General features: G+C 41.8%; 1 protein-coding gene across 1 annotated transcript in view; it reads left to right on the top strand.

Annotated features, from left to right (window-relative positions):
* The window catches only part of LOC125452996 (NAD(P) transhydrogenase, mitochondrial-like), a 189,666-nt gene that overhangs the window by 93,855 nt on the left and 81,241 nt on the right, over positions 1-14,570 (top strand). Inside the window, exons 15-16 of the mRNA XM_048532046.1 lie at positions 5,907-6,067; positions 7,380-7,559. Coding sequence (XP_048388003.1) covers positions 5,907-6,067; positions 7,380-7,559 — 341 coding nt within the window. The remainder of the gene's footprint in view (positions 1-5,906; positions 6,068-7,379; positions 7,560-14,570) is intronic.

The following is a 14,570-nucleotide window of genomic DNA, read 5'->3' as shown; positions in this document are numbered from 1 at the left end:
GCCATTGCCTGGTATTTGTGTAGCAGGAATATTATTCGCTAATTATCTAGATATTGTCCAGATCTTGCTGCCTGTGGATATCTGAGCATCTGAGCAGTCACAAATGGTGCTGAATATTATGCAATTATCAGTGAACATCCCCACTTCTGTCCTTGTGATGGAGGGAAGATCATAGATGAAGCAGCTGAACATGGTTGGACCCAAACAACTCCTGCAGAGATGTCATGGAGCTGAGATGACTGACCTTAGTAATTAACAGACCTCTTCCTTTGCACTAGTTATGACTTTAACCAACAGTGAGTTTTCCTCCTTTTTTTCCCATTCACTGCAGTTTTTCAGGCGTTCCTTGTAGCTGTACTCAGTCAAATGCTGCCTTGGTGTCAAGGTTAGTTACTCTCACCTCACTCAGAACTTTGGCTGTTTAGTCCATGTTTGGACTAACGCTGTAATATTACCAGGAGCCTCTTGAACTTGGCAGGAACCAAACTGAGCGATACTGAGCAAGTTATTCCTTTACAAGTGTCCCTTGACAACCTGTCAACCATCTGTTCCATCATTTTACTGTCCATTGAGAGCAGATTGCTAGGGTGACAGTTGACCAGATTGGATTTGCCCTTCTTCTTATGTACAGGACATACCTGGGCAATTTTCCACATTGTTGGGTACATGCCCGTGTTGTAACTGTACTGGAACAGCTTGGCTAATGGCACGGCAGTTCTGGAACACAAGTCTTCAGTGCTATTGCTGAAATGTTGTCAGGGCCCACAGCCTTTGCAGTATCCTAAGTGTTCAGCTGCTTCTAGAGATTGTGGCGTGAATTGAATTGGCTGAGGGAGGCACTTCTGGCTGAAGGTGGACTCCAGTTGTTCAGCCTTAAACAAAAGAGAAATTGCTGGAAAATCTCAGCAAGTCTGGCAGCCTCTGTGGAGAGAAATCAGAGTTAACATTTCGGGTCCAGAGACCCTTCCTCAGATCCTTTCTGTGTTCAGCCTTATCTTTCTGATTTATACGCTGGATCCCTCCATCATCAAAGATGAAAATATTTGTGAAACATCTACCCCTTTTTTAAAAACATTTGTTCATATCTTATAAGCATCACTGGCTGGCATTTCATTGCCTGTCCCTAATTACCCAGAAGGCACATAACAATCAAGCACACTTCATTGGGTTTGGAGACACATCTGAGTCAGATTAGGTAAGGGTGGCAGATTTCCTTTGCTGAAGGGCACTAATTAAGCTGGGCTTTTATGACAATCAGCATTGATTACATTGTCGTCATTTATTCTGGGGTCTGTGCTTCTAGTGCACTGACATTACCACAATGCCAATGCATCCCCAAATGTTGGGTGATTTATTTAATTAACTAGATGTGGCAGGCTTACAGAACTTAGATCTGATCTGCCTGTTTCTTGCTGCTTCTCCTATTTGCTATACAAGTGTTGGAGTTGATACCTCACACTTAGTTATGTTGTATTTTTCCTGGAATGACCTCCTGCACTCTTCGTTTAACCAGGGTTGATCTTCCAGCCCACTCGTAATGGGTCTGTGTGGAATATACCTGACCTAGAGGTTAAATAGTCGTGCCATCAATGGCCAGTTTGGAGTTGCTACATCTTTATAAATTTGAATCACAGCAGAGCAGGGAAATTCTTAAGGAGAAGACAGGAAAATGGAGGATAGTTGGGTTCTTGTAAAGCAAACAGTTTTGGCATGGATTTCTCAACAATGCCATGGTGAGGGCAGGGAAAATGATATTGGAAACATTTTGATATGTTTGAAACAATTTGCAGTCCCACCCTGATACACTGCCTTGCTTTCTTTCTCCCTGTTTGTCTGTCATGCTGTTTTATGCTGCACCTCTCAATCCATCCATCGCTTCATTGATATTTTGTTCTAGGTTTAGAAATGCCACATTAAAACTGGTACATTCGTCCCCAATTCAGGATATGTTTGTAACATGCTTACCTAAGCAACGAGTAAGTAACCTATGATGTTTGACAATAATTAGTTTAGAAGTTGCCCTTTGTATTATTTCTTACAGATGTTGATATGAATTTTCACAAGTGCAAAGTTTTGTTTTAGTTTTGGGCAGCTGCCCCATCTGGTCCTTGGGACTTTCTGAAGAAGAATATTCCTGTAGCATAAACTGTTAATTACTTAAGAAATGTACTAAAGTAGAATGTGTATTAAAATAACATACTCATTATTTTGCAAGCAATGACAATACTTTTGCTAAATAATAATTTACCTCTGATATCAAAAAGAATAGTGACTTATTTAAAAGCAGCTTTGTGCAAATTTCAGAGAATGATCTATGCAATGCTTTCAGCAATAGAGATGAAAAGAAAGGTTTTTGAGTGTAAAAATAACAGCTCTCTAACTTAAGACAAAAATGGCAATATACTTGTTTATAGGGACATGTTGTCTGTCAATAAAAGTCTGTAAAGATCTTTTCATGTTTGCTTTTAAATGAATTACAATTCAAAAGGATCTTAAAAGCTATTTTATTTAACTCTTTCCCTCCCTAAGGATTCACTTCTTAACATGGAGCCATAAGAGTCAAACAGCAACAGAAAACATCGAAACTTAGAAATTGGGAAGAGGAGTAGACCATTCAGGCCTTCTAGCCTGCTCCATCATGGCTGATCCCCTATCTCTATGTCGTGTACATACTTTCACCCCAAATCCCTTGACGCCTTTGAAATCTTAAAAAAAAGTCAAAAATCTTTTTCTTGAATATACACAGTGACTTGGCAGTCTTCTGTGGTATAAAATAGGTATCAATATCTGTGGTATCAATAGGCTAACTAATCTCTGAGTGAAGAATATTTTCCTCATCTCAGTCCTGCCTATGCCTGTGCACTGAGACTGCATCCCTTAGTTCTCAATTCTCCTGCTGTATGCCACTCATAATTTTATAGACCTCAGTCAGGTCCTCCTTAACTTTTTCTACTGTAAGGACTACTACCCCAGCCACTCTTCATAGCTGAACCACTACAAATCAGGCAACCTTCTGATGAACCTCTCTGCACCCTCTCTAGTGCAACCACATTCTTGCTATAGTGCGATTGGTCCTACTGTAAAACATATACTCCGTTGCTTTGCCCACCATCTCAAAATGCATCACCTCATACTTTTCAGGATTAAATTGCATTTACCATAGTTCTACCTGTTTCACCAGCCATCTACTTCATCATGCAGTCTAAAGCTTTCCTCCTGGTTGTTTACCTCGCTGTCAATTTTCATGTTATCTCTGAATTTACTGACCATACCTCCTGCCTTTATGTCTAGATCATTAAGGTACACAACAAACAATGAACCCTGTAGTACAACACTGGACACAGGCAACCAGTCATAAAACCAACCTTTGAAAGTCACTGTGTGGAGCTGGATGAACACAGCGGGCCAAGCAGCATCAGAGGAGCAGGAAAGCTTGACGTTTCGGTTCGGGACCCTTCTTCGGAAATGGGGGGGGAAGGGGATTCTGAAATAAAGAGGGAGATGGAGGAGGCGGATAGAAGATGAATAAAGGAGAAGATAGGATGAGAGGAGACAGACATGTCAAAGAGGCGGGTTTAGAGCCAGTGAACGTAAATGTAGGTGGGGAGTTGGTGGGGGGGGGGGATAGGTCAGTCCAGGGAGGATGGACAGGTCGGGGGGGGGGATGAGGGTAGTGGGTAGGGGATGGGGGTGGGGTTTGAGGTGGGAGGAATGGTTAGGGAGGCGGGGACTAGCTGGGATGGTTTTGGCATGTGGTTGGGGAGGGGAGATTTTGAAGCTTGTGAAATCCACTTTGATACCTTTGGGCTGCAGGGTTCCCAAGCGAAATATGAGATGCTGTTCCTGCATCTTTTGGGTGGTGTCATTGTGGCAATGTAGGTGGCCCAGGATAGACATGTCGTCCGAGGAGTTGGTGGGGGGGCGCGGAGTTGAAATGGTTTGCAACTGGGAGGTGTGGTTGTTTGTTGCGAACAGAGCCTAGGTGTTCTGCAGAGCGGTCCCCAAGCCTCCGCTTGGTTTCCCCGATGTCGAGGAGGCCACTACAGGAACAGTGGATACAGTATATCACATTGACAGTTGTGCAGGTGAACGTCTGTTTGATGTGGAAAGGGGGATGGGGGTGAGGGAGGAGGTATGGGGGCGAGGGAGGAGGTATGGGGGCAGGTGTAGCACTTCCTGCGGTTGCTGGGAAAAATGCCGGGTGTGGTGGGGCTGGAGGGGAGGGTGGAGCGGACATGGGAATCACAGATAGAGTGGTCCTTCCGGAAAGCAGACAAGGGTGGGGAGGGAAAAATGTCTTTGGTGGTGGGGTCGGATTGCAGATGGCGGAAGTGTCGGAGGATGATGCGTTGAATCTGGATGTTGGTGCGGTGGTACGTGAGGAAGATGGGGATTCTCTTTTGGTTCTTATTGCGGGGGTTACACCTCCTCCCACCCACCGTCCTGCAAAAATGTCATCCCTTATTCCCAATTCCTTCTCCTCCACCGCATCTGCTCCCAGGATGAGGCATTCCACTCCCTCGACCATGTCTCCCGCATTTCCCGCAACTCATCCCTCACACCCTGCCCCCGCAATGAGAACAGAAGGACCCCCTTCTCCTACCTACTAACCTCATCCCGCTCCCTTGACTTGTCCGTCCTCCCTGGACTGACCTATCTCCTCCCTACCTCCCCACCCACATCACCTTTAGTGCTTCCATCCCTGCCTCTTTAATTTGTCTGTCTCCTCTCCACCTATCTTCTCCTCTATCCATCTTTGATCCACTCCCCCTCTCTCCCTATTTATTTCAGAACCCTCTTCCCCTCCCCCATTTCTGATTAAGGGTCTAGGCCCGAAGCATCAGCTTTCCTGCTCCTATGATGCTGCTTGGCCTGCTGTGTTCATCTAGCTCCACACCTTGTTATCTAAGACCTTGTTAAAAGCCTGAGTGATGACATTATCAACTGCAGTACCTCCGTGATACGCCTGGTCAGCTGCTTGAAAAACAAACCTGTCAGATGTGACCCTTCCCAACAAAGACATGGTGACTGTCTTTTATTAATCCTTGACTCTTCAGTTGATGCTAAATTTTTCGAAAAGTTTTCCTACTTCTGAATCATACAAAATACCTACAATGTGGAAACAGGCCATTCAGCCCAACAAGTCCACACTGCCCCTCTGAAGAGCGGACTCTTACTGACATGTATGTCCCTGTTTTATCCCTAATTACTTTTCTTGAATAATGGTATCATATTAGCCATCCTGTAATCCTCTGGCACCTCTCCTATATTCAGTGAGATTTTGAAAATTAAATTCAGGGCCCGTGCAACTTACCCCACCTTTGCCTTCTACAGCAGCCTGGGATGTATCTCATCTTGGCCTGGGGACTTTTCCATTTGCTGAAACCACCAACATCGTTTCTTTCTCAATTATAATTTGTACAAGTGTGTCACGGCTCTCATCCCAGATTTCATGTTGTTACAAATGAAACAAATTAATGTTTAAAATAGAAGTAAAATCTGGAAGCACACAGCAAGTTGGTCAGAGTGACTGATAGGTGACGTAGAAGCAGGAGTGGGCCTGTTGTATTGCCTCCAAAGCCACCATCATGGCTATATACCACGATGCACCACCCTTCCTTCCCTGATTTTAGTTAGATAGTAGCAATCTGTACCTCCATTCCATTTACCCAGCTTTCATCCTTATTCCTTCCGACCCTTAACCAAAAATATTCTCAGCCTTAAAATCCTTATGGACAAAGAATCACACACTGTTTGGAAAGAATTTTTATTATAATTTGTTCATGGTGTGTGGGTATTGCATTTATTGCCCATCCCTAATTGCCCTAGAGAAGGTGGTGACGAGCTGCACAACAAAATGTATAAATACTGGCACCGACCAATTGCTACTTTTCTGCTTTTTACAGGTGTGTTGAATTCAGCTCCACTCCTTCTTCCTGGGCGTCACTTTCTGAATGCAAGTCTGCTGGCTGTCAGCACTGGAGCAGTTGTTCCTTATTTGATTGATCCAAGCTATGCAACTGGTATTGTCTGTTTGGGATCTGTGTCTGCTCTTTCTGTGGTTATGGTACGTGACTGAAAACAGCCAACAGCTAACGCTTGCAAGTGCCTGAAAATAACAACTGAGAGGCATAGGATCATAGAATCTGTACGGTGTGGAAGCAGGCCATTTGGCCCATCGAGTCTATGCTGACCCTCCATAACTGAGAGAATTAGAGATGTCCCTTGTTCAGCCTACAATAGAAACATGCTGATTTTTGGCTGATAGGTAATCTTTATGATGAAAGGATGAGATTTCTTGTGTTTTGCGGCTTCCTTTAGGAATTATATGTGGGAAAATGTTCCTGTGGCTGGGGCTTTTAGACCATCCAGGCTCAGCGGAAAGTCAGGCCCGTGGAAATTCCTGATGGATCCCTTCCATTTCAATGACTACAAAGAAAATTGAATTGGCTCCATTAGGTATCTATCCGCTTCACTCACCCTCTTGCCTTGTATTTCAGTGGAGGAAAGAGAGAAGGGGTAATTTGTGAAACGTAAGTATCAGAGGGATTGAAGGCTCTGCAGGGATTGTAGGATTGGAGGAGGTCATACAAACAGATAAGGGGCAATTAGATGGGGGGAGTGAAATGTAAAGCTATTTCCTTGTAGAAGAGGTAACTATGAATCAGTAATGGATGAGCAGGACCTTAACAGGTGAAAGAAGCCAAAAAAAGCATGTAATTTTTTTTTAAAAAAAGAAATATTTGGAATCCCAAGGATCTCTTATACTGTGGCAACATCCTACAGCAAAATTCTTCCTGCCACCCACCTTCAGCAGGATTGTTATAATCAGGGATCAAAATATATGAATTTCTATCCACTTTTAACTTCTACTGGGTAGTAGTTCTTCTCCATTCCAGACCCTGGCTATATGATTCCAGTGACAAAAACGTCTGATCGTGAAGACCTACACTCTCTCCACCTATCTTCTTTACTCTCCATCTTCGGTCCGCCTCCCCCTCTCTCCCTATTTATTCCAGTTCCCTCTCCCCATCCCCCTCTCTGATGAAGGGTCTAGGCCCGAAACGTCAGCTTTTGTGCTCCTGAGATGCTGCTTGGCCTGCTGTGTTCATCCAGCCTCACATTTTATGATCGTGAAGTATGTTTTGTTGTTGAATACGCATGAAAGCCCTGAGGCATCAATTTTTTAAAAAGTGAAAAAATAGTGTGGGTCTTTACGGTGTAGCAGATCATTTTTAGACTCATTTTGTGCTAACTTTGGTTTTCCTTGTGTAACGCTGTATTACCATCCAGAGCTATTCCGAACATTCCATGTTCGTGTGGTTTGTTTGTGGCAGTTTGTTTTGTGAGTTATTTATGTGGGTCTGTTTGTCCTTTAGGGTGTGACATTAACAGCTGCTATTGGTGGTGCTGACATGCCCGTGGTCATCACTGTACTGAACAGTTACTCCGGCTGGGCCCTGTGTGCTGAAGGGTTTCTGCTGAACAACAACCTCTTAACGATTGTCGGTGCATTGATCGGCTCTTCTGGTGCTATCCTCTCCTACATCATGTGTGTGGTAAGCAATGCATTTCTGTATGCTTCTGCAGACACCACTTTCTCAAACAGGAAGGTTAACGAATGAAAATGTTGAGCAGGTTTAAATTTTTATGTCGCACTGACAACAGCACACCAACTTTCTTTAAGTTTTAATTAGAGCATGAAAATTAGGAGCACAAGTCAGCCATCGGGCCTTGGGAAGCATCTTTGACATTCGGAACAGTAATAGTTAAAGTCCTTTATCAATTCCAGCCACATGCCCTAATCTTACGTCCCTTGATTCCTTCAGTACCCACTAATCTATCTCTCAGTCTTGAATATAATTGACAATGAATCAGCCGCAGTTTAAGATTTACCAAGATCTGCAGCTGTCTGAGTGTAGAACTGTTTCCTCAGCTCCATCTTAGATGACTGACTCCTTATCCTGAGGTAATGATCCCTATTTCTAAACCCTGCAACTGTGGAAAAGAACATCAATATTATAATGGCATGTCATAGAGGCATATAGATAGACAGCAGAGAGAAAGATCCTTCAGCCCATTGGGTCTGTGCTTGTCAAAAACACCACCTAACAATTGTAATCCCATATTCCAGCACTTGACCCATAGTACTGTGTGTCTTGGCATTGGAAGTGATCATCTAAATGTTTCTTAAATATAATGGGGTTTCTGCCTCTACCACCCTCACAAGCACTGAGTTCCAGATTCCTACAAATCCCTATAAATCTCCTGCCTCTTACCTAAATCTATGCCCTCAATCCACCACGGGAAGTTTCTTCCTGTCTACCCTGTCTTTGCCCCTCATAATTTAAATATCTTGCTTATTCCCACCTCAGTCTCTTCTGCTCCAAGGAAAACAATCCCACTGTGTCTAAACTCTCTTCATAATCTCTCCAACACAGGCAACATCCTGATAAATCTCTTCTGTACCCTCTCCAAATCTCTGCTATCATGTGGATTCCAGAACCACACACAATACTCAAACTGTGGCCTAACTAACGTTTTGCACAATTCCAGCATACTCTCCCTGTTAATAAATTCTGTGCCTCACTTAATAAAGTCAGGTATCCCATATGCCTTTTTAATCACCTTATCTGCCTGCCCAGCTACCTGAAGGGACTGATGGACATACATATCAACGTTTCACTGATCCTTGGTGCTTCCCAGGATCCTCTAACAATTTTATATATTCCCATGGGATCACATCTCATTCTACTAAACAACAGAGCCTGCATTCCACCATTCAATTAGATCATGGCTGATCCATGTCTTAACTACATCCATTCGCCTTGGTTCAGTAACTGCTCATGCTTGCTTAATGACAATTTGTCAATCTCACCCTTGAAAGTTTTAATTGAAATGTGCTTAGTAGATTGTTGGAGGGAGAGAGTTCCAGATTTCCACTACCATTTTGTGTGAAGAGTATTTCCTGACAATATATCAGAATGGCAGCCTAGCTGTAATTTTGAAGTAATGCCCCTTGATCTGCATTCTTCCACAAGAGCAAAGATTTGTTCCTTACCCATGTTTAAATTGATTAAAGAGCTTAAAACATTGATGCAATTCCCAGCCATGGATGGGGCTAAAATGTGATGTTAGAATTTTCATTTTTATATTTATTTGTATCAGTAGAAATGGAGATGGGAAGAATACTGGCATCAGTCAGGCAGTCATCAAAGATAGTTATGTAACATTCAAATTATGCGTAATGAGCTCCTTTTGAGTTTCGGTTTAAGGCACAGGGAGATCTTTAATTCTGATACACAACAAAGTTCACCTGGGAGCCCTCTATTCCAACACTGACTGCAGAATATGAAAAGAAAGTTCCAATCCCTGGCATTGAATATAGGACTAAAATAGATGCTGTGCAGCAGAGTGATGAGTTATGTGCTAGCACCTGAATCCAGATTCTCCATAGCCAGTTCTTGAACTGTCAGAAGGAAATACACACTGGAACCCAAATTACTTCTGCACAGCAAAACAAAATAGGGAGCTTGAGTCATTCAACTGAATAAACAAATTTATCAGTGGTACTAATGAAGGGATGGAAATGTTTGAATCAAGATGTCATTGGACACCTGGAATGATAATCATGGGAAAAGACATTAAATGTAGAAAGGTCAATTATATTTCTTCATTTTTTATTCAGAGAATAGATAATTATATATCTAGGAAGCCCAGTCTCCATAAGAGGAGGGCTAACTTTTCATTAACCTATTGGATTTGTTTTTCTACCTGTGTTTTAGCTTGTATTGATTTATTTCAAGAAGATTCATAAATTATAGCAGAATCTCTGTTTTATCCTCTCTGCCTTCTTTGTTTCAACAGCCTTCAGACATTGGTGAATTGTCCACTTTGAGTTCTGCTCAGATTGCTTTTTGGAACCAATCCCTTTCCTGCAGTTAACTCTATCAGTTGTTCCATTTATGTATAGTTGGTACAAATCACATTTTCGTAGTCAATGAATTACTTTTAAAGTTTAATCACTGTTGACATATAATTATTCACACCTTAATCATAACCATTTTAACTTCTTTATAAATGTGTTTACTTTAAATCTCTTTTTAATCATGCAATGTTATCTTGATGCACCGTTTTACCTAATAAGTATATATTTGCCAAGGTTTTCTCTTTATTGAATTTATGAAAAGACCTAAATGCACAACTTGGCCCCTTTGCTAACTTTGCCACTCAATAATTTTGGGTCAGCTCTTGTGTAATCTCTTTGAACTTGGCCATTTTCCTGTCCAGCACCCTTGATACACTGACCCTTCGTTGGCCTTTACTGGTCTTCATGGAACCCAGCAACCAGTTTTCTGATTTTTCTGATTTTTGTCACAGCCCCACTTCATTGCCCAAAATTAAATCCAGTATTTTTCATTCTTTCTTTGTGTTGTAAACATATTGATCCTGCCATTAGTTCTAGATGTATTTCAAAAAGCATCACCTTACCTTCACAAGGCTAAAATTACAGTGTTATTGCTTTGATGTAAAACCATAGCTATGAACTGTCTGCAGTTCTCTCCCACCATCTCTCATTCACAATTTGGTGACCAAGAATTACTCTAACTGTCCGATTCTTTTCTTAGTGCAAACATCTGCCTTTGCCATGGAATTCTTCATCATTGCTACTTTGCTCAACGAGATAACCTACAAAAAGTTAAGTCAAAATGTAAGAGCCCATGGTGTTGGAGGCAGTATATTGGCTTGGATAGAGAATTGGCTTATATGCAGGAAGCAGCGAGTGGGAATAAGAGATTCCTTTTTCAGATTGATGATCGGTGGGATTTCACAGGGCTTAGTGTTGGGACCGCTACTGTTTACAATATATATTAGTGACTTGATTCTTTTTTTCATTCATGGGATGAGGGTGTTGCTGGCTAAGCAGAATTTATTGCCCAGTTAAGAGTCAATCATACAGCTGTGGTCTGGAGTCACGTATAGGGCAGACCAGGTAAGGATGGCAGTTTCCTTCCCTAAAGGACATTAGTGAACCAGATGGGTTTTTCCGACATTCGGATATGGATTCATGGTTATCACTAGATTCTTAAATCCAGATATTCATTGAATTCAAATTCCACCGTCTGCCATAGTGGGATTTGAATCTGAATCCCCAGAATGCTACCTCTGGAATAACAGTCCTGCGATAATACCACTAGGCCATTGCCTCTCCATTGTGGAGGGTGCTGGTGTTGGATTCGGGAGGACAAAGTCAGAAGTCACATGACACAAGGTGATAGTCCAAAGGGTTTATTTGGAATCACTCAAGCTTTTGGAGCTTTGTCAGATGTACCTGATGAAGGGGCTGCACTCCAAAAATTTGTGTGATGCCATCTAAACCAGTTGGACTATCACTTTGTGTCATGTGACTTCTGACTTTATTCATGACTTGGAGGAAGGAAGTGAATGTACTGTAGCCAAATTTGCAGAAGACACAAAAATAGGTGGAAAGGCAGGTTATGAGATGGATACATACAGTTTAGAGAGATAATAAAAAGTTAAGTAAGTGGTGAAAATTTGGCATGTAGAGTTTAAAGTAGGAAAATGTGAAGTTGTTCATTTTGGAGGGGAGAACAATAGAACAGACTGTTATTTAAATGGAGAATAATTGCAGAAAACTGCAACACATAGAGACTTGGGGGATGTGCACAACACACAGAAAGCTAGTACTCAAGTACAGCGGGAAGGCTACTGGAAGAGTGGCCTTTATTTCAAGGGATTTGGAGTATAAGGGTAGGGAATTCTTACTGCAACTGTTCGGGGGGCTGTTGAGACCACATCTCTTAAACTGAGTTATTATTTAAGGAAGGATATTATTTCATTGGATGGAGGCAGAATAGAGGAGGCTTCCAAGAATGATCTCAGTATGGGGGGATTGTCCAATGACCAAAGGCTAAACAAGTTGGGGCTCTAGTTGCTGGAGTTTAGAAGAATGAAACATATGCTTGAAACATATAGGATTCTTAGCAGACTCAACAGGGTAAGTGCTGAAAGGTTATTTCTCCTCATGGGAGAGCCTAGGACCAGAGGGCACAGTCTCAGAATTATGGGATGCCAATTTAAGACTGAGATGAGGAGGAATTTCTTCTTTGCGAGATTTGTGTGTCTTTGGAACTTGTTGCCGCAGAGAGCTGTGGGGACAGAATTCTTGTGTTTATTTAAGTCTGAAATAGATTCTTCATTAATAGGGGAATCAAGACTTATGGGGAAAGGACAGGAAAATGGATGCGAGGAATGTCGAATTAGTCATCATCCAATTGAATGGTGGGCCCGGCTCAAGGGGTCACATGGCCGACTATTGTTCCTGTTTTTTATGGTATAACGAACTTTCTTTTTGTACTGCCTGATCCTAAAATATTGTAACCAGGAATATTAAGTTCTCCAATCTGTCCCTCACCATTATAGCCATCACATCATATGCTTATAAATTTCAAGCCATGTTTGAATGCTTTGTGTATTTGCATATCAACTGTTTATTGTCATGCCCAGTATAGGCATTTTATGTTAGGAGCTTCTAGTGAATACTCCTAAAATTTGAACACCATCAAGCTGTTAAGATGACTGTGGCAAATCACGTGACTTTTGGCATTTGGTCTATAGTCAAGTCTCTGACAAATATCCTGGTTAAAATGAACATAGCTGAGAGTGCATCACATCCATTTGTGGAATTCACACTTTAATTGTCTAAATGTGGTTCACCAACTAATGACTGCAGAGGTCACATATTGTCTGTCTGTCTGGACTTGAAACCCAAGTCCACTTTCATTCAGTGTATCACACTGGCTTCCCACATCCAAACCAGGCTGTGGCCAGCTTCAAAAATGTGAATCCACAGTAGAGGATGTGGAACTAGCAAGAATATGACAGTTCCGTTGCAGAAAGACCTTGAACTTTTGAAAGCTATTTTCTGAGACACCCATCATTTTGTCTGTTTTTAAAATGTCAAACAGAACTATTAGTCACCTACCAGTCTGTGAACCAGACTCGGAGACTAGTTGCAAGTCATCAAGCAGCCAAAATACTTCGCCTGTTCCAGTTTCAAAGTTCTCCTGACACCCAAACTCTTAGATATTCAACGATAAGAAACTTCACAACCTGCTGTTAAAGCTTCACTTTATATGACCTTCATTTCAACTTTAAATCATTCAAGAAACAACAAGTTGGTCATTTGGGAGATTGGAGATTGTAAATCAGAGGCTGAATTAACTGTAATCTGTAAAGTACATAATCTTTACGTCTATCCAGTCATCGTGTGTGTGCGTGAGTGTGTGTGAGAAAGAGAGAGAGAGAGAGAGAGAGAGAGAGAGAGAGAGAGAAAGAATGACTAGGCAAAATTGTGCTAAATCAGGTGGGTGAGAATAAGTAACTTCCTTCGATTTGAAACCCAAAGGCTTGCTGCTAAATATTTTAATTGGAAAACGCACTGTAAAAGTAAGAAAAAAAATACCTGTTTCATCACCAGGTAACTGATTATGGGCAGTAAGCACATAAATTCTGCTCATGAGAGAATTGGGGTCAGTACTGAGAATTTAAATGCATTGGAGCAAATGAGACAAATCTGACTTTTCAAAAAAATTGGAAGTTGATGGGGAAAATAACATAGCACAAATTGTTGAAACAAAAATGAAAGGAACTACAACAGTCTTAGGTCTAACCATCTCCAGCTGCTACCTCAGTGGCTTTCCCTCAATCGTAACGTCAGAAATGGGGATATTTGCTGATGATTGCACAATGTTCAGCTCCATTCCTGACACCTCAGTTACTGAAGCATTCCACGTTAAAACTTAGCAAAATCTGTACAATAGTCAAGTTGGGCTGACAAGTAGCAAGTAACATTCACACCCCAAAAGTTCCAGGCAATGACCATTTCCAACAATAGGGAATCTTTCCATGAGGTTGTACAGGATATTGGTGAGGCTTCTCCTGCAATACTGTGTCTAGTTCTGGTCATCCAGTTATAGGAAGGATATTATCAAGCTGGAGAAGGTTCACAGGAGATTTACAAGGATGTTGCCAGGTATGAAATCTTTGAGTTATAAGGAAAGGCTGGACAGACTGGGACTTTTTTCACTGGAGCATAGGTGAGAGGTGCCCTGATAGAAGCTTATAAAATAATGAGGGGTATAGATGGAGTTGATGGTAGTTGCCCTTTCCATAAGATGGGGATTTTCAAGACGAGGAGGCACATTTTTAAGGTGAGAAGAGACAGATTTTAAAAAAGGCATCTGAGGCAAACTTTTTACACGTAAGGCGCTTTGCATGTGGAATGAACTTCCTGACAATGTGGGTACAATTACAGCATTTAAAAGACATTTGGTTGGATATATGAATAAGAAAGGTTTAGAGGTGTATGGGCCAGGACCAGGCAGGTGGGACTAGTTTAGCTTGGGATTATGTTTTGGACTGAATGGTCTGTTTCCGTGCTGTATGACTATGACTGTAAATCTATTTGCATTTCTGTTTTGACATCCTGGAGGTTACCATTGACCAGAACTGAACTGGACTTGCCATACAAGTACTGCAACTACAAG

The sequence above is a fragment of the Stegostoma tigrinum genome, chromosome 1 (assembly GCF_030684315.1).
Source record: "Stegostoma tigrinum isolate sSteTig4 chromosome 1, sSteTig4.hap1, whole genome shotgun sequence".
In the NCBI taxonomy this organism is placed as follows: domain Eukaryota; kingdom Metazoa; phylum Chordata; class Chondrichthyes; order Orectolobiformes; family Stegostomatidae; genus Stegostoma; species Stegostoma tigrinum.
This window is presented reverse-complemented; position numbering and strand designations above follow the sequence as displayed.